The sequence below is a fragment of the Podarcis gaigeae genome (genome assembly GCF_964106915.1).
Source record: "Podarcis gaigeae genome assembly, chromosome: 17".
Classification (NCBI taxonomy): Eukaryota; Metazoa; Chordata; class Lepidosauria; order Squamata; family Lacertidae; genus Podarcis; species Podarcis gaigeae.
The window spans coordinates 34,261,612-34,281,838 of NC_139694.1; the positions used below are offsets into that span (position 1 = coordinate 34,261,612).

At 47.1% G+C, this 20,227-nt stretch overlaps 2 protein-coding genes across 3 annotated transcripts in view; one reads left to right on the forward strand and one right to left on the reverse strand.

Annotated features, from left to right (window-relative positions):
• The window catches only part of IL27RA (interleukin 27 receptor subunit alpha), an 818,781-nt gene that overhangs the window by 598,931 nt on the left and 199,623 nt on the right, over nucleotides 1-20,227 (reverse strand). The gene's annotated exons all lie outside the window — the stretch shown is intronic.
• The window catches only part of GTF2F1 (general transcription factor IIF subunit 1), a 28,787-nt gene that overhangs the window by 3,513 nt on the left and 5,047 nt on the right, over nucleotides 1-20,227 (forward strand). The window contains exons 2-12 of the mRNA XM_083719522.1: nucleotides 4,393-4,455; nucleotides 6,407-6,453; nucleotides 6,852-6,924; nucleotides 8,533-8,726; nucleotides 10,170-10,340; nucleotides 12,263-12,444; nucleotides 15,396-15,540; nucleotides 15,746-15,807; nucleotides 16,973-17,092; nucleotides 19,392-19,465; nucleotides 19,973-20,108. Coding sequence (XP_083575648.1) covers nucleotides 4,444-4,455; nucleotides 6,407-6,453; nucleotides 6,852-6,924; nucleotides 8,533-8,726; nucleotides 10,170-10,340; nucleotides 12,263-12,444; nucleotides 15,396-15,540; nucleotides 15,746-15,807; nucleotides 16,973-17,092; nucleotides 19,392-19,465; nucleotides 19,973-20,108 — 1,216 coding nt within the window. The 5' untranslated portion in view covers nucleotides 4,393-4,443. The remainder of the gene's footprint in view (nucleotides 1-4,392; nucleotides 4,456-6,406; nucleotides 6,454-6,851; nucleotides 6,925-8,532; nucleotides 8,727-10,169; nucleotides 10,341-12,262; nucleotides 12,445-15,395; nucleotides 15,541-15,745; nucleotides 15,808-16,972; nucleotides 17,093-19,391; nucleotides 19,466-19,972; nucleotides 20,109-20,227) is intronic.

The following is a 20,227-nucleotide window of genomic DNA, read 5'->3' on the forward strand; positions in this document are numbered from 1 at the left end:
TGGCCCTGGAGATTTGCCCAATTTCAAGTTCTGAATGGCATGTTCAATCTCTTGTCGTGTTATTTTGCTGTTCAGGAGTAATCTATTTTCTTGTGACAATTTTTTCAATCCGTTTTTCCTCAAAAATTGTTCAATCTCAACTTCATTCTGCGGCCCTTGAGTATATAATTTTTTAAAATATTTTTGAAAACACTTTCTAATCTCCACGGGGTTCTGTATACTTCTTCCTTCAATTTCCAAATTTGTTACTATGTTCAATTTTTGTCTCTTCTTCAACTGCCAGGCCAGCAGTTTCCCACATTTATTTGCCGATTCAAACGTTTTTTGTTTCATTGATTTAATCTTCCATTCTATTTCCTGGTTTATCAGTTTTGAATATTGTGCCTGATGAAGTTTAATTTCTCTCAAAATCGGCTGTGACTTCGGATTGGCTCTTAGCTTCTTCTCTAGTTCTTTAATTTTCTCCAGCATCTTGTCTTTCTTTTCATTTTGTGTCCTTTTCCTTATGGCATTCTGTTGTATCAAGAACCCTCTCATCACAGCTTTGCTTGCGTCCCAAATTGTTCTTTTTTCCACCGCGGTGTTCAGGTTTATTTCAAAATAGTCCTTTATAACTTTTTGGGCCTTCTTAATGATCTCCTGATTTCTAAACAAATTGTCATTCATCTTCCATCTAAAGGAGCCGGTTGGTAATAATGTCATGTCCATTTTCAAGGCATTATGGTCGGAGCAGGTTTTTGGGCAGATTTCCACTTTCCTGACCTTAGGTGCCAGACCTCTAGTAATCCAAATTTGGTCGATTCTTGTCCAAGTCAGTTGAGCCTCAGAGAAAAATGTTCCTTCTTTTCCTAGGGGGTTCTTGATTCTCCATATGTCAATCCAGCCCATATTTTCTGTCATTTCAAAAAAGGTCTTTGGTAGTCTGCCATCTTTGGTAACTTTTTGACTTTGCGACTTATCCATGTTAGTTGATACAATCCCATTCATATCTCCCATCATTATGATGTTGTCATAGTCCAGATATTCCAGCATGCTTTCATGCAACTTCTTATAAAATTCCGATTTCCCATCATTTGGTGCATAGATTCCTAATATCAAAATTTTTTCTCCTTGATATTGTATTTCAATTGCCAAAATTCTGCCATGTTCATCTTTAAATAAGAATTTAGGTGAAAGGCTCTCTTTTGCATATATCACCACTCCTCTCTTCTTCACTATGTCTGAAGATATAAATTCTTGGCCAAGTCTCTTATTTATCAGCACTTTTCTGTGGAGCCTAGTCACGTGGGTTTCTTGCAGGCAAATAATGTCCAATTGTTCCTTTTTTAATATGTGAAAAATTTTCCTCCTTTTCTCCGGAATGTTGCAGCCATTTATATTCCAACTCAGAAGTTGCAGAGACATCCTGGATAGATCTGGTTATTTTTCTGGGGGTGGTACCTTTTTCGCTGAATCTTCAGAATCCAAGGGTGCAGGTACCTCTGGTGTTTCGAGCTCCGATGGTAATCCAAGTTTTTTATGAAGGTCCTCTCCGTATTGGTTCAGAAATTTGTCTCTGTCTTCCAATGTTCTAATTTTGATCTTCCTCCCTCTGAAAGTAAAAGATAGTCCTTGTGGAAAATCCCACCTAAAGATGATGGCGTTGCTCCTCAAAAGTCTTGCTAATTCCAAATATTCCGATCTCAAATCCAAAAGCTGTTTGGGAACGTCCTTGTATAACTCAATCCTCTTATCTAAAATGTCCAGTGACTTTCCGTAGTGTAGGCCCAAAATCTTGTCCCTCTCCTCCTTTGATCTCAGTGATATCAAACAGTCTCTGGGCTTGTCTTTTTTTGTCAGTCTTCCAAGTCTGAAAGCTGATGTAATCTTAAAGTCCGTCTCTTCTAGGTTCCAGTGCTTGGAAAATATTTTGGTCAGAAACTCAGCCAGGTTGTCCTCTTCCACTTCGGGTATCGATCTAATCCTTAAGTTGGTCTCCCTACTTCTCAGTTCAATCATCGAGAGATAGGTCTGATGTTCACCAACTTGTTTGTTGAGTGGCCTCACCTCTTTTTCTAACTTTCCCAGCCTTTGGCTGGTGTCTTCAACCAATTTTCTGTTCTCCCCTGTAGCTCCCTTCAATTCTGCAATTGTTTCCACGTTCTGTGCCACTTGTCCAGCTAATTTATTTAAACATTCGGTGTTTTGGTCTATTTTAAAAGTTTGCTCATCAGCTTTTTTATCCAAGGATTCCACTTTCTTATCCAAAGATTCCAATTTTTCATATATTTTTTCTAAAATGGAGGCAGCTGTTCCTGAGGCCATATCTTCCAATTGTAGTTCCTCTGTTTCTCCTTCCCCTGCACGTGGCAGAGAAGCTGCTGCTTCCTCAGAGAGCACAGTGGGTACCGAAGATCTGCGTTGCTGCAAGGCTGAGGCTAAAGTTGTTTGTCTAGTTCGCGGTCTTTGTTCTTTTTCCTTTTCTTTTGGCTCCTTTTTCTTTGCGCCACTCATTCCAAATTTATCTAAGGCTCAAGGTCAAGCTGAGTTGTTCCCATGAGAAAAAGACAGCCCAGATGGTAACATTCAACCAGGAGACCGGGAAACAGAAAGTATGAGGATGTCACTGCTGTAAAGTCCAAAACCTCTAGGGGGAGCTTAAAAAGTCTTTCAGAAGGGAATCAATAAATACAGTTCACAGAGAAAACAAAACCCATATCCAAAAGCCTTCAAATGCTAAATCTTCAGCAGAGTTGGTTTTACAAAAACACAATGTTTCAAGCCGTGCTTGCTGGTACCTCATAAGATGTCAAAGTAGCAAAGTCCAAGCCCCTCAGATTTTTTCCAAATTTTGTTTCAAAGTATTTATGTCTGCAGGCTGACTGCTACTGTTGCCAGGCAGTTCCAGCACCTGGGTTTCCTTTTTTAAAATGTGGATTCCTCAGAGAAAGATCCTACAGTCCAAATCTTAGCATAAATCCAATGCTTAAAATCCTTTTCTGCATTAAAGTGATGCACTGAATGCTCAAATCCAAATTGTAAAAGAGTTCATTCACTGCCTCCACTCCTCCTGCTCTTTGCTTTGAAGTTTAGTGTGAGCGGAAGACGGACTTCCTTTTTTTACGTCCTCCGCTTTCAGCCAAATTCAGGAGCTTTGATCTTTAAGCTTAATTAAAAGTCCTTATTACTCACGGGTTGCTGCTTTCCAAGGTGCCAATTCAAGGAAGAAAGGTCAGCGCTCACCGGCAACGGCTTTGCGGCTTCACTCCGCCGATTGCGGAACGACCCTCAGCGCCGCAGCCTCCTCCACGATGCAGAGCCCCTTACGGGGTTCCTTCTGCGTCTTGGGGGCTGCTTCTGGCGCCCGCCGGGTCCCAAGGCCGCAGGCTTCTGCCGCCTGCGGTTTTCCGATGTGGGTCTCCGCTTCGCCGTAGCGGACGACCCGTTTTCGCGCGGAGCTCCCTTCCCGGTTAGGAAAGGGCAGCCATTACCCTTCGCGCCGCCTCCGGAAGTGCTGAAATGACTTCAGAGCAACCCATTACCCACTGTCCAACCATCTCGTCCTCTGCTGTCCCCTTCTCTTTGTGCCCTCCATCTTTCCCCACATCAGGGTCTTTTCCAGGGAGTCTTCTCTTCCCATGAGGTGGCCAAAGTATTGGAGCCTCAGCTTCAGGATCTGGCCTTCCAGTGAGCACTCAGGGCTGATTTCCTTCAGGATGGAGAGGTTTGATCTTCTTGCAGTCCATGGGGCTCTCAAGAGTCTCCTCCAGCACAAAAAGGCATATTGGGCACATTTTGCAAACGGAACGTCCACGTACTGGAACACCCCAGAGACAGGCCACTAGCTGCAATGCCCTTGTGACTGCTGCCACCACTTTCCCTTCCACGCACTCTGTTACACAACAAGTTTAAGCTGCAACCCCTTGTGGACCGTGGCCTTGTATCCTCCATTTCCCTGGCCTGTGGGAAAATAACTGTCAGCTTTAACGAGAGAGACACGTGCGCAGGCAGGTTTGGACGACCCTTCCGCCAGCCAGCCTCATCTTCCCTCTTCTCCTTCCTCCCCTCCAAAGCACTTCCAAAGTCACTCCGTTCTTTCTCAGCCTTGCCCCTACGTTCCAGACTTTCTGCCTCTTTCTGTTGCTTTTTTATTTTTAAGCAGCTTCCTGGCAGAAAGGAAAAGGCCCTCTGTGCATGATCAGAAATACTCTGCCCTGTTATGGTGGGTGGGACAACCCTGCTTGGAGATAAAGGCACCCTGCACACATCTTAAGGGACACTGTGAGGTGCCAAGGATTCTTGAAAGCAGAAAGTGGCATCCCTCTCTCTCTCTCCAGCCCTTCATCTGACTTCTCCCCCAATTCTTCCATTCCTCCATGTGGGACTAACTCTTCCATTCTCTTTCTTCCTCAGACAGGTGCTTTTGGAGAGGCTCAGCTGGATACCTGCGCAGCACGTTCAGGAATGACTTCTTTGGTGAGCAGTCATTCTGGGATGGAGGCCAAGAGTTGTCTGAATCTTTGGGTTTGTCTCATCCTGGTTCAGTTCTGGGAATCCCCACTAATTTTTGGCATCCCAAACTGAAAAGGCATGGTCAGCTATTTCCTACCTGCCCCCCAACCTCCTTTGCTTCCACAGCTTCAGGACACTAGCCAGTTAGTGAGCAGTGTTAGAAACTGAGATATGAAAGCTAGGAGCTAAATGGTACCTTAAACCTCGGTTATGGGCGCAACAACGGAACGTCTAGGCACATTTTTTTATAAGAAGAATTCAAAGTTGACAATAAACAAACTGCAGCTAAAATATTATGTTCATTTTTCACATGGTCCAGTCCTTCCCCTGCCCATCCCCTTAATATTCTTAAAAGGGTCTCTTCTCCAGTCTTCAGAGAGTAACTGGAAGTGGGGAGGCAGAAAAAGGTCCTCTTTTCCTTCCACTCTGCAGTTTTAATCTGAAATCTTAGGCGCAGTACTGGACCCAGAGCTCAGAAACTGCTTGCGCTAGTGAAATTCCCTGTCGCAAAATGCGCCTAGAACCATGGGAGTTTTGAGCACTGTTAGTGACTGTACCAGCTTTCTGAAACTGGACAGCCCATTATTACACACACACACACACACACACACACACACCCCACCAGCTCTTATCTGCCCCCAGGCAGACAGATGTATTGCTCCCTTCCTCTCTCACCTGACTTGGCAAAGCTGTTCTCAAAATGGCCACCTGTTATTTCCCCCCAAGTCCCGATTGGGTTCCCTGTTCTATCTCCTAGTGCCTACAGCGTATTGTAGTACAACATGATGAGCCCGTTCCTCAGCAAAAATGGATTCAGCTCTTTTGTCTCTAAGAGTGACAGAGACATGACGATGGTCATCTGCTCAGGCTTGGACCTTGAGGGCAAACATGCGGCTCCACCCTTCCCATCTCATTGCATGCCTCCAGCCTGGAGCTGTGACCGGAAAACATATACTGTTACTAGGCAACTCTAGCTTCCTAGCTTATTATATGATCTAAAATACCGTATTTTTCGCACCATAGGGCACACCTAGTTTTGGGAGGCGGAAAAATTATTCTGAACCCCAGAAGCCAGAACAGCAAGAGGGATCTGGCTTCTAGGATACCGTGTGGCTGTTTGGGCTTCTGGGGTAACCGTGCCAAGCCTCTTCAGGGCAGCGGGATGAAGGCTCCCCCTGCCCAAAGAGGCTGCGCAGGGCTAAAGCAGAAGCCAGGACAGACGCGTCGCTGCGAAGCGGAAGGAGGAACAGGAGACCCTTCTGTTCCTCCTCCGGCTTTGCTTGATAGGCACGTTGCTCAAGGGGCGCTGCGCCTTCTCTCTCTCTCTGCGCAGCACCTCTCCTTCACAGGAGAGGCGCTGCGCAGAGAGGGAGAAGGGGCAGCGCCCTTCAGCGAAGCTGGATAAGGAACAGAAGGAGACACTTCTGTTCCTCCTCCACTTCCAGGACAGGTGAGTCGCTGCGAAGCCAAGGAGCCTGCATTCGCTCCATAGGATGCACACACATTTCCCCTTCATTTTTGGAGGGGAAAAAGTGCGTCCTATGGAGCGAAAAATACGGTACATGGCCAGGCCATAGATGACCATGCAGTTTGGGGAATTAGCAGCAGCTGGGCTAGCCATTGAGATGACACTGGATTACAAATTAACTCTTTGCTGTTTTGCAGCTTTTTGTCTTTGGTGTTGTTTTGCTTGCAGCAGAGCAATTCTTAATGATCTGTAGGAGCATATTGCTCGGAAAAAAATATATTTTTTTCCTGTGACCTGTGCTAAACCTGTCACCTACGAATACCTATACCTATGATATATTTCCTGTGACCTGTGCTAAACCTGTCACCTGCGAATGCCCTTGAGTTTGACCAGCCTCCTCTCTGCATCCTTTTTCACTTGAGCAATCTCTGTTGCTTTGTTTTGTAGGGGACCAGCAGTCAGACGGCAACTGAATATGTGGTCCGTGTTCCCAAGTAAGTGTAATCCTTTTTCTTACTTTCTTTCTTCAGACGTTTTGGTGTTGTGGTTGAATCTCCTTCATTTGATAGTTTTTCTCCTCTAACCCAGGCAGGTGCAACATTTGACCATACTGGCCTTTGTGCATTGTGGTCGGGTTGTTAGATTTGAATGTCTACCCATGGAAGCAAAGCCTTATCTGGGTATTCTGGGCATGCTGTAGATATGCATACATTGAAATGTGGCCCTCGGTAGCACTGAGCTGCAGGCATGCTTTGTGCTGCTCTGCAGTGTTCAGGGATGGCTTCCCCTTAGACCAGAAGAAAAAGAGTTATTTTGTTGGAGCATTCCCACTTGGTTCCAACCTGTGGTGCTGGGCAGTGATCTGACTTATTTCGGCTTCCTTTCTCCACAGAAACACCTCTAAAAAATACAACATTATGGCATTCAATGCTGCTGACAAGGTGAACTTTGCAACTTGGCACCAGGTAGGACTCTGCGCTTAGGCTGCTAAAGTTTTCTTTTTCTTTTTTTGAAAGCATTTTTATAAATACAGTGGTGCCTCGGGTTACATACGCTTCAGGTTACAGACGCTTCAGGTTACAGACTCTACTAACCTAGAAATAGTACCTCGGGTTAAGAACTTTGCTTCAGGATGAGAACAGAAATCATGCTCCGGCAGCGAGGTGGCAGCAGGAGGCCCCATTAGCTAAAGTGGTGCTTCAGGTTAAGAACAGTTTCACGTTAAGAACGGACCTCCAGAATGAATTAAGTACTTAACCCGAGGTACCACTGTACTGTAAAGAGTTAAAACAGTACTGTCAGGGGTTCAGGAGCAGAGACACAGGAGATGGAGCAAATGGAGAGCGAGGAGGAGGAATCCGAGGGGGGCATAGGCAGTGACAGTGGTCAGAGAGATTCCACGAGTCTCTCCAGCGAATCGGAAGATTCACAGAAAGGAGCGCCGATGGCCAGGGCAAGGGGGGTGCCAAGGGGGAAACCCCAGAAGGAAGGGGCCAGCGGGGACTCCCTGAGCAGCAGTTGGAAATCAGGACCAGCTTCCCCACCAGAGCGCAGTGGGGGGGAGGAGTCCCAGGCATCGGGACCAGTGTTCTCACCACCAGCGAGAGGAGATGAGTCAGGATTGACCACGCCTCCATCGGAGAGCGGGGAAACGGTCAAGAGGAAAGTCACAGGCTGGGCGCGCGCGCCAAGTTCAAATGTACAGGCGAGCGACACAGCAGGTAGCCCGGATAGGGAGCCAGGTCCTAAAGCCCGCCGGAAGGAGGGGCAAGACTCAGGGGGGTCAGCGTCAGAAGAGGCCAGAAAGGAGGAAACCCCAGGGGGCAGAAGGACCCAGAGGAGGAAGGAACAGCGCAGGAGGTGGAGCCGGGCTAGGATCTTAATCTGGTGCGGAAGGGATAGTGACTCAGAGGGGACTTCGCCGATCTAGAGTCAAGACGTAGGGCTGCACGCCCTGGGGTTTGAAATGGAAACTAAACTTCAATAAAGACTTTTGTACATTACATCAACCGGGCGTTGGTCCTCTGTGAGCTGGGACCTAGAGGCAGCTCTGACAAGTACCAAATACATATCAATATATCCAGATTCCTCTGAATCTCGAGACTTCCCATCATCCCCTCCATGGGTCCTATTGTCAACATTTTCGACTGCATATTATTTCGTAATTATATTTTGAATCTGTGCATATTGTCCATAGTGTTTGTGACATTACAAGTGTTACAGTGGTACCTCGGGTTAAGAACTTAATTCGTTCTGGAGCTCTGTTCTTAACCTGAAGCTGTTCTTAACCTGAGGTACCACTTTAGCTAATAGGGCCTCCCACTGCCATCGCACGATTTCTGTTCTCATCCTGAAGCAAAGTTCTTAACCCGAGGTACTATTTCTGGTACTATTCCGTTTACTTTTGAGGTACGACTGTACTTAATTGGAATCCATACTTTGTGCTAGCAGACATTTAGTAATGAATTGGAGCTGCTCAAGAGCAAATTCATCCCCCACCCCTCTTTATTAGAGACAACACTATACGGGTTGACCTTGGCCCTTGGCCCTTTCTTTTCTGCTCCTTCATATAGGCAAAGATGGAGCGAGATCTCAGCAATAAGAAGATCTACCAGGAAGAAGAGATGCCGGAGTCAGGAGCTGGCAGCGAGTTCAACCGCAAGCTGCGTGAGGAGGCGCGGCGCAAGAAATATGGCATCATCTTGAAGGAGTTCAAGCTTGAAGACCAGCCCTGGATCCTGAAAGTCAACGGCAAGACTGGGCGCAAGTGAGTGGGTGATGGTGCTTTTTTGCCCAGCGGGGTTTTGGTTCACAGCTCAGTTTGGGAGTTTGTACTGAAGAAATGAACCTATGGTGCCAATTCTCATAGTAAAAAGTAAAGGGATCCCTGACCATTAGGTCCAGTCGTGACCGACTCTGGGGTTGTGTGCTCATCTCACTCTATAGGCCGAGGGAGCCGGCTTTTGTCCGCAGACAGCTTCCGGGTCATGTGGCCAGCATGACTAAGCCGCTTCTGGCGAACCAGAGCAGCACACAGAAACACCGTTGACCTTCCCGCCGGAGTGGTACCTATTTATCTACTTGCACTTGGACGTGCTTTCAAACTGCTAGGTTGGCAGGAGCAGGGACTGAACAACGGGAGCTCACCCCGTCGCGGGGATTCGAACCGCCGACCTTCTGATTGGCAAACCCTAGGTTCTGTGGTTTAGCCCACAGCGCCACCCGTGTCCCCAGTTCTTGTAGTAGACCACTATAAAGTAAGCAGCACATAAGCAGCATAGAAAACACTAAAAAACTATTCTACGTTCTAAATCTTATATTAATAATCCAAAAATTGAGAGAGCTATGTACAAGATCTACAGAAGCCACAAACAGAAAACTCATTCAAATTGTGTCCAAAAGGAAGATACAATCTTTAAATGTTCCTTTAGCCAGGCTCCTGTAGATATTTAAAGATTGTATTTTGTAGTAGATCTTGTATATAGCTCTCTCAATTTTTGGATTATTAATATAAGATTTAGTACGTAGAATGGTTTTTTAGTGTTTTGTGTGCCACTTATGGGCTGCTTACTTTATACTTGTATACTACCAGTTTGGGCTAGCGTTACTCTTCAGTTTGCTTGCACTTGGTAAAGTCTAGAATTGGAGCATGTGATGAACCTCTCCCACTTCGTGAGCAGGTGATGTAGCAGCTTTGACATCTAGAAAGCTCTAGTTACACATTTGCAACTGGGAAAACTTAAGTCTCAAAATTAGAAAGTTAGGCTAACCCATATGTGCACCTTCAGGACAGTTAAATATTTTTTATCTTATGAATAGTCTGGTTCCAGACTTGCGGGGCTGGGAGTGGGGAAGGAAATGCATAACTTGAATTTAAAATAAATATATAGCAGGGAGCTAAACTGTTCCTACATCCAGACCCTGTGATTTTCCAGTTTTAACAACTGTGACAAGTGGAGAATTTAATAATAACAATAATAATACATGTTTATTTAAGCAGAAGCTAAAATTCTTGAGGTTCTCAAAAACTCAACAGATTTAGTGTTTCAATCATATCCCTGGATTTGGGCAGTTGACATCAGAGTCTTAAGAGCTGTGTCTTCCCCTGATCTTGCCTTGCACCCTTCTGGAACTGAATCCCTAAGATTAAAACCTTTGGAGTACTAAGAGTGCTGCTGCTTCATGCTTCATGCTGTTTCTTTTTGCTCAGGTTCAAAGGTGTGAAGAAGGGTGGGGTGACCGAAAACACCTCCTACTACATCTTCACCCAGTGTCCAGACGGCGCCTTTGAAGCCTTTCCAGTCAACAACTGGTATAACTTCACACCCATTGCCAAGCACCGCACGTTGACTGCGGAGGAAGCTGAGGAGGAGTGGGAGAGGTGAGCAGAGGGACTTTGGGGGGCCTAAATCAGGCATGGCTGTTAATTTCATGGGGTCTATTCCTAGTGAAAGCTAGTAGACTACAACACATGGGGTGGAATTCAACGTAAAGAGATTGTTCCATCAGCTCATGCATCTCTGCTTGTCTAGTGGAATGATCCCCCATCTCCTCCCCTCTGTGGAGGGGTTCAACTGTGATGATGATGATGATGATGATTAATTTATTTATTATTTATACCCCACCCATCTGGCTGGGCTTCCCCAGCCACTCTGGGCGGCTTCCAACAAAATATTAAAATACCATAATACATCAAACATTAAAAGCTTCCCTAAACAGGGCTGCCTTCAGATGTAATAATATCTGACCCTCCAGATCAGATTTGGGGACGCAGGTGGCGCTGTGGGTTAAAGCCTCAGCGCCTAGGACTTGCCGATCGAAAGGTTGGCGGTTCGAATCCCCGCGGCGGGGTGCGCTCCCGTTGCTCGGTCCCAGCGCCTGCCAACCTAGCAGTTCGAAAGCACCTCCGGGTGCAAGTAGATAAATAGGGACCGCTTACCAGCGGGAAGGTAAACGGCGTTTCCGTGTGCGGCTCTGGCTCGCCAGAGCAGCGATGTCACGCTGGCCATGTGACCCGGAAGTGTCTCCGGACAGCGCTGGCCCCCGGCCTCTTGAGTGAGATGGGTGCACAACCCCAGAGTCTGGCAAGACTGGCCCGTACGGGCAGGGGTACCTTTACCTTTACCTTTTAAACAGGGCTGCCTTCAGGTGTAATAATATCTGACCCTCCAGATCAGATTTGGGGGGAGTGTGGTGGCAGGAGAGTCCTCTTGAGCTAGCAGGAATCATTGTGCTGGTTTCTTTTTCTTTCTTTCTTTTTGAAATCATTTTTATTTGATTTTACCAATACCAAATTGTGAAAATCCAAACATATATCAATATACAGATATTTCTCCGAATCTCTGGACTTCCCACCACCCCTTCCATGGGGTCCCATTTGAAACATTTAAAACTGCATCTTCTTCCAAATTCAATCCATATTGTCCATAGTAATTATTACACTACAAGGGAAATCAGAATCCTGCCTATTTTTCCACCTGCTTACAGTGGTTTCTTAGATCACTTATAAATTTTTCCCATTCTTTTGTAAAGTTTTTTTTCCTCTTGGTTCCTGAGGTTTCCCGTCAGCTTTGCCATTTCGGCATAGTCCATCAGCTTGGTTTGCCATTCCTCTCTGGTAGGAACCTTGTCTCCTCTTAGCCTAGTGGAGAGATCTTTAGGAAACTTCCAAGGTGTGGCGATGTCTCTCATCTTGGGTCCAGTGCTTCTGTTACCCTTATAAGGTAAAAAGGCAAAGGACCCCTGGACGGTTAAGTCCAGTCAAAGGCGACTATGGGGTAATGGCACTCATCTCGCTTGAGCTGGTGTTTGTCCGCAGACAGCTTTCCGGGTAATGTGGCCAGCAGTTGCTTCTGGTGCACGGAGGACCGTGACAAGTGCCAGAGCGCACGGAAACGCCGTTTACCTTCCTGCTGCAGCTGTACCTATTTATCTACTTGCACTGGCGTGCTTTCGAACTTCTGGGTTGACAGGAGCTGGGACAGGGCAATGGAAGCTCACCCCATTGCAGGGATTCAAACCACTGACCTTCTGATCAGCAAGCCCAAGAGGCTCAGTGGTTTAGATCACAGTGCCACCCACATCTTATAACTTGTATAGCATCTTTCATGTGCATAAGAAACAAAAAATTCTGGTCCCCTGCCCCAGAACTGCAGCATCCCTGCCTGGCGCTTTAAGGCTCCAGCCTGGTTTGTTGCGAGTCCCTGTGCCATGTGGCCCTTGCCTCCCAACACAGTGTCCTGGGGAACTGGGGCTTTAAGGAGCAGCCCGGTTGAGTCCGGCCCCGTTTTTTGCCTTTTGCAGGCGGAACAAGGTTCTGAACCACTTTAGCATCATGCAGCAGCGGCGGCTGAAAGACCAAGGCGATGAAGAAGAGGAGGAGAAGGAAAAGAAAGGCAAAAAGAAAGGGAGCGATCTAAAAATCCATGACCTGGAAGATGATCTGGAGATGAGCTCGGATGACAGCGAGTTCAGCGATGCTGATGGTGCGAAGGGCAGGGGGTGGGGGTGGCAGCTCTGACCTGGATTCTTTTTATATAATAATTTTAGACGTTTTCAATTACAATAATCCAATAAAAGCCTCATTATAACAATGCCAAATTATAATATAATTACTGATGCCAGTCATTCAGATACCAAATTATGTAATTTAGGTGGCCCCCCACATGCTAGAATTGATGGTTTGATGGTTTACAGTGGTGCCCCGCAAGACGAATGCCTCGCTAAACGAAAAACCCGCAAGACGAAAGGGTTTTCCGATTTTTTAGCGGCTTCGCAAGACGAATTTCCCTATGGGCTTGCTTCGCAAGACGAAAGCCCATAGGGAAATCTCTGGGGACAGCGGGGAAGCGCAGCGCGCCTTCTCCTCTGTTCCTGGACCTGTCCTAAGGCTTGCGGTGGGAGGTCTGGGAACAGAGGACAAGGTGCGAAGGGCTTCTCCTCTGTTCCCGGGGCTTGCGGTGGGAGGAGGGTTTTTCCTCCCCACCGCCAACATTCAGAACAGCCTTCTGAATGTTGGCGGTGGGGAGGAAAGCCCTCCTCCCACCGCAAGCCTTCAGGACAGGTCCGGGAACAGAGGGGAAGGTGCGCAGCGCTTCTCCTCTGTTCCCAGACCTGTCTTGAAGACTTGCGGTGGGAGGAAGGTTTTCCTCCCCACCGCCAACATTCAGAAGGCTGTTCTGAAGGCTGGCGGTGGGAAGAAAAGCCCTTCTCCCCCCAGCCTTCAGAAGAGTTCCCGCCTAGGCTGCGGATAGCAGCCTGCTGCCCCGCGCGAGGGGCACTCTTAAGTAGAGCGCCCCTTGCGCGGGGCAGACATTCGCCGCTTGGGGAGCCCTGCAGGGGAAGTCTTGCAGGGCTCCCCAAGCTGCGAATGTCTGCCCCTCGCGCGGGGCAGCAGGCTGCTATCCGCAGCTTGGAGAGCCCTCTGGACCTCTTCTGAAGGCGGGCGGGGGGCAAAAGTCTTTGTCCCCCCTGCCTGCCTTCCCGGGGGATTTTAAAATGCTGGCGGGCGGCAGCGCTGCCGCCCGCCAGCATTTTAAGATCGCCCCGGACAGCGGAGAAGTCCTCCGCTGTCCCGGGGTTTTTAAAATGCTGGCGGGCGGCAGCGAAGGCTTCGCTGCCACCCGCCAGCATTTTAAAATCGCCCCAGGACAGCGGAGAAGTCTCCGCTGTCCCGGGAAGGCGGGGGGGGGGAAGCAAAGACTTTCGCCCCCCCCCCCCGTCGGCCTTCAGAAGAGGTCGGGGGACAGACTGTCCCCAGACCTGGTCTGAAGGCGGTTTCCATAGGAACGCATTGATTGATTTTCAATGCATTCCTATGGGAAACCGTGCTTCGCAAGACGAAAAACTCGCAAGACGAAAAGACTTGCAGAACGAATTAATTTCGTCTTGCGAGGCACCACTGTACTTCATTTCTGCATTCCAAAATCTTCCTAATTTCAATTATATTCTGGTCAAAATAACAATCCCTTATACAACTACAATATTAACAACTTCCATTTGTATTGACATATTACATGATTTATAAAACTACAGGTGAGGCACTCAAACTATATCCTTGCTCATCCTGTGTGTGGCAATTCTTCTGTCCGTAATGTTTCTTCCTGTCGTGGTAAAATATTATGTCTATCTTTTCCTTGGGCGGAGGAGCTAATATCCCATTGTTGTTTCAGAAATTCTCCATTGTTCCACCCCGTACTTCATAGTTTTGCAACTTTAATAACAGCTTCAAAAAACTCAATAAATTCCTGTTTTCTGACCTGGATTTTTGAAGGACCTCTCTGAGAGAAGTGGCTAGCTTTATAATGAGTTCCCTTTCATCCCCACTGAGCTTTCATTCTTTCTCGTGTGGAGGAAGGCTTGGGCAAACTTCTGCAAGGCTTCAGGAAAGACCAAAAGAACAGTTACGTCCTATAAGTGAAACAGTGAGGGATGGGAGCGGCAAGGCATAGTCACTGTGATAGGTAGCAGTGACACATCTGGGCCATACAACAAGAGCTGGAGTGCTTCCAAAAGAGGTTGGGCTTCAGCAAACCTTGAAGCACTCTTGTGCAGCTTTTGTCTCTGATATTGCTAGGTCTTTTCCTTGTTTGAGTTTATGGCCCACACAGAAGGTGGATCTCCTTTGACACTGGCTCTGTGCATATAATCTTATTCATAAAAATCAATTTGCGGCGGAAGATTCTGTGCATTTGCTATTTGTCACAGGTGGGGAACCTGTGGCCTTCGAGATGTTGCTGGACTCCAACTCCCACCAGCCCCAGCCAGCCTGGTCAGGGATGATGAGAGTTGTAGGCCTGCAACACCTGGAGGCTCCCAGATTCCTCACCCCCTGCTCTGTGCTGTATAAAGTGTATAGGAATAACGGAGGGCAACAGGAGGTTGGATGCAGGTGAGCTGTGCAGAAGCACGCTGGCAAACATGCTCCAAGACAAGCTGCCGGCTAGCTCTGTAGAGGCTCCTTTTATTAGCACAATATGCAAAACCAGTCAGATACATTTTGGACTGTGACCTTTACACATCTTCCAGTCCCGAGATCATGGGGTGGTACAAAGTTATTTTGGCACCTGTTTCCACCGCGTCATTTTCCCCTTGAACAATGTATGACGAAGGAGACAAAGGTCACAGACAGGGCACGGCAGACCACTAAGAGAGCAAAGGTTAGATAGAGGGCATGATGTTCAGACAGCTGTGGCTTTGTCTGCGGGTGGAAGTGTGCTCCACACCCAGCGATCGTTCCTTCAAAAGTGCACCCCTTTTCTTTTCTTTTCTTTTCTTTTCTTTTCTTTTCTTTTCTTTTCTTTTCTTTTCTTTTCTTTCCTCTCCTCTCCTCTCCTCTCCTCTCCTCTTCCTCTTGGGTTGTACCTCTGGGCTACCACTTCCAGTGAGATTCCTGCCTTTGGAGAAAAGTGTTTAACGTCATCCCGTTATTCATTAGATGAGAAACCCACCAAGCCCAAGAAGAAAGCCCCTCTGACGAAGAAGAAAAAGAAGAAGAAGGGCTCTGACGATGAAGCCTTTGAAGACAGCGATGATGGGGACTTTGAAGGGCAAGAGGTTGACTACATGTCTGACGGATCCAGGTGGGCACCACAGTGGACGGGAAGTGGGGGTTTTTCCCAGCAAGGGGGGGCAAGCATTGCCTGGCCACCCCCGGGGTGGTCAGTCTGCTGCTGCTTCTCTTTCCTATTCCCCCTGTTGGGACGGGTGGCTTTCCCTGCCAACACTTCATGTTGCCTCTATGTGTTGTGTCCATTCGCACTGAGGGTTCTCCCTGTCCTCTTACAGCAGTTCTGTCGAAGAAGCCGTGGGGAAGCCCAAGGTGACTAAAGAGGAAGACATCCCAAAAGGTGTGTGGCTGAGCAGGTCGTGCAAATGAACAAACCCTAAAGTTCAAGATGGCAGCAAGACCTGGAGCAGCCCATTGGAAGCTTGGTGGTTTTTATCCATTGGCCCTGATCGTTGTTTTGCTCATCTCCTCTGTAAGATGTGTGGGAATGTTAAGGAAAGTAAGAAAGGATTTATTGGATAAGTATTATCCTTCCTTCCTTCCTTCACTCACTCACTCACTCACTCTAGTATGTAGAAGAACAGATTCCTCTCAATATAGCTGGAAGCTCGTTTGCAGATTCATTAGAAACTCTTAGTTACGATTATTTCCTGGTGTCCCCTTTGATCCCTCTTAAAAGAAGAAAGACGAGAGTCTCTCTGAGTAAAGTTACAAAAAGTTTACTCACATTTCAGTTCACGATATGATCCCTGAAAGGCAGGCTTTACTTAATAGTTACACAAAGAAAGAGTGAGTTTATCTCATAGGGAGACTGAACTCATGTGCTGCTGGCTGAGAGCCAGCAGACAGCAACATTACATTTAGATAACAAAATGGCTGCAGGAGAGCAACATGGCAGCAAAAGAACAGCAAGAGAGCAATAAGAGACAAGACGAACTGAGAAAATGGCTGCATGGCTCTTTTGTGGAGTCAGCCACAGCGATGCCCATCTCCCAGGTCACATGCAGGGAGAGGAAGCTCCAGACCAGTGGAACAGGGAGTTACACTGACTGGATGACCCCTGCTTGTGCCCACTCTAGGGAAATAAGGAATGTTGCATTTGACTGTGCCATTGGATTACATCCCACAAGATGCATGTTGGTGTGCATACTGACGTTGACTTGCAAGGAGATTCTGTTCTGCCTTTGTCCTCATCTGAGTTAGATCTACCCAGTTTTCTGCCAGCTTGCATGGCATGGCTTCCCCCAATAATCCTCAGAGATGTACTTTGACGTGGGTGCTGATCATCCTCTGCTCGAAGACCTCTAGGGCCACTCTGCACCCCTCTCAGAGCTGCACTTCCCTGCAGAGAGGGAAGCAGCAACTGATCTGACATAGGCGGGTTAGGTTTTCCTTTTAGCCGGCACTGGCAAGGGGAATGGGGGAAACTGTCAAGCGGATTTGCCCAGAAACAAGTCAACCCCAAATCTGTTGCCTCCTAACCCCATTGCCTTTCCGCTTTGCAGGTATAGATGAAGCAAGTGAGAGCAGTGAAGAGAGCGAGGAGGAGAAGCCGGTGGAGGAGAAGGAAGAGGAAGAAGAAGAAAAGAAGGCCCCGACTCCCCAGGATAAAAAGAAAAAGAAAGGTAATGCTCAGTTGGTAGAGCATGAGATCTCAGGGTCGCGGGTTTGAGCCCCACAATGGGCAAAAGATTCATGCTTCGCAGGCGGTTGGGCTAGATGACCCTTGTGGTCTCTTCCAACTCTACAGTGGTACCTCGGCTTCAGGTTACAGACACTTAAGGTTAGACTCCGCTAACCCAGAAATAGTACCTCGGTTTAAGAACTTTGCTTCAGGATGAGAACAGAAATTGCGGCGCGGCGGCAGCTGGAGGCCTCATTAGCTAAAGTGGTGCTTCAGGTTAAGAACAGTTTCAGGTTAAGAATGGACCTCCCGAACGAATTAAGTTCTTAACGCGAGGTACCACTGTACAGTTCTGTGATTCTAAAAGCCTCGAGTATTGAAGCAGCATACCATAGAAGGCTGGGAAAGGGGAAGCATTTATGGTCTTGATTTATGGGCTACTACCAAAATGAGAGAAGGGACACGGGTGGCGCTGTGGGTTAAACAACAGAACCTAGGACTTGCCGATCAGAAGCTCGGTGGTTCGAATCCCTGCGACGGGGTGAGCTCCCATTGCTCAGTCCCTGCTCCTACCAACCTAGCAGTTCAAAAGCACGTCAAAGTGCAAGTAGATAAATAGGTACCACTCTGGCAGGAAGGTAAACGGTGTTTCCGTGTGCTGCTCTGGTTCGCCAGAAGCGGCTTAGTCATGGTGGCCACATGACCCGGAAGCTGTACGCCAGCTCCCTTGGCCAATAAAGCGAGATGAGTGCCGCAACCCCAGAGTCGGTCACGACTGGACCTAATGGTCAGGGGTCCCTTTACCTTTACCTTTTTACCAAAATGAGACTGCATTTTAAGCTGTATTTTAAGCCATATTTTAATTAACTGTTTGTTTGTTTGTTTGTTTGTTTGTTTGTTTGTTTGTTTTGTTTTGTTTTGTTTTGTTTTGTTTGTTGTTTGTTTTCCTATTACATTTATCGTAATTCATATTTGGTGTTAGCCGCACTGAGCCCAGCCCTGGCCGAGGAGGGCAGGGTATAAATAAAAATGTATTATTATTATTATTATTATTATTATTAGTCAGACTTAAGAGAGGCAGAACTAAGCTTATGCTGCAATTTCACAGGCTATGGCAGTGGGCATAGCATTCAATTTCCCAAGGATCTTTGCTTTCACTTGTTGAAAAAACCAAGGCTTATAAGCCTTTATGGCCTCAAAGACATGCTATAAAGAATGTGGCTATTGGCCGTTGGAATCAGGGTTAGAGTAGCCTTTATAGCAGCTAATGTCTCCCTATAGCTAGGTTGTAGAACTTATTGCAGATATTAATAATGTGCTGCTTGAAGCAATGAGGTGCAAAAAACTGAATGCTTTTGGAATAAAAATTGTCCAGACCCATAAGTATTATTTAAAGCTTTATTAACCAGAACTTCAAAACAGGTAGAAAAACAATCAATGATATACATATGCATATGCTTTATCCAGAAAGTTGTATAAAGCATGTGCACATTCAAGCATAGATTCTTCTTAAATATATAACATAAATACGATCAGAACAAAAATCAAAGCTCTGTTTCTCCCATAGCTTGCATTAGGCTGCATCCGGCCTAAGACTTTGCAGCTCCTCTTTGTTGTCTCTGTGGCATCCAGAGACTTGCAGTTGAATACCCTCACGTGATCTAAGGTGCTAGCACATGAGTGCTGGCAGAGAACAACAGTTAATTATCAACTCAGAAGCTTAGAGAGCTTCAGTATGGCCCTATGGAATTTTCCACTGTTAAACCCTTCACAACATACAGACAGACATTCTGTTTTACTGTGCATTTAAACAATTATACTTCAGAACTTTGCTTCCTTGGGGCAGAATTTTGACAGTTGTAGCATGCGCCCAACCTTGACCTGCTGACAAAAGTCTCCAGCGACACACCTTGAAGCCCAGAAGGGGCAGAAGCTTGAGCATCAAAACATTATTTCTGGCCTTGGGAGATAGTTTAGTTCCCAACTTAGGGCCCTCCAAATGAAGATGTTGTGCTCCAACTCCCAGAAGCCCCAGCCAGCACTGCCAATAGGTAGAGATGGTGAGAGCTGGGAGTCCACAACAACTCGAGGCCGCCATATTAGCCACCCTGGCCTAGTGCTTTACTTTTGACCTGAGTGGTCTTGCAGTTCCTTGAGAACAAGCCTTGGTGAACAAGCAGCAGCCTGACCTAGAATCTCCGTGCCAGTGTCAAATGGGTTCTGCCTGTGACTTGTTTGTTTTGAAGTCTGCCATGAAGACAGCAAAGCCCAGATTGACTTGGTTTGGCTCTGTTTTACAGACACCAGTGATGAGTCTGAGACGTCTGAGGACAGCGACATTGACAGCGAAGCATCTTCAGCACTCTTCATGACGGTAAGCCCAGATGCAGTTGGATTGGGGGTGGCATTCCAGGGGTTTGGACCTTGTTTGGAGAACAGCTGTCATTTCCAGTCTAAGCCTGGTCCCCATATGTGGTAGAACGGACTGTGTGACACTGACAGTGGCAGTGAAGAAATCAATTTTTTTGAATCCGCTTGCACTAACTTCCTGCAGGCAAGAAAGCGCCATCAGCTGCAAGTTTTCTCCCCAGTGTGGTAGATTTGCAGGGGTCGACTTGCATGGATTTCTTTTATCAATACCAGAAAGCATATTATTATTACTATTATTATTATTATTATTATTATTATTATTATTATTATTATTATTATTATATTCCTCCCAACTGCCAACTGAACTGGTCCAGTCTCCCTTCCACCTCACAATTCTGTCATTCCAACCTGCTTCATGGATGGGCCCGACAGCGTATTGAGGGCCACACACACTGGTGGTGCTTGAGTGGAGAAGAGAGCCCTGGCTGAGCCTGTGTTTCTGCCCTCACAGAAAAAGAAGACTCCTCCCAAGAAGGAACGCAAGGGCTCGGCTAGCAGCTCACAAGGGAACAGCCGTCCAGGGACGCCCTTGGTGGATGCCGGCACCTCATCCACCTTGCGGGCCGCAGCCAACAAACTGGAGCTAGGTACAGCCGAGTGTGGGCCCACAGGAGCTTCTGAGCTCTGCCTCTTGCTTTGTATTGTATACAGTCGTACCTCGGGTTACATACGCTTCAGGTTATATACGCTTCAGGTTACAGACTCC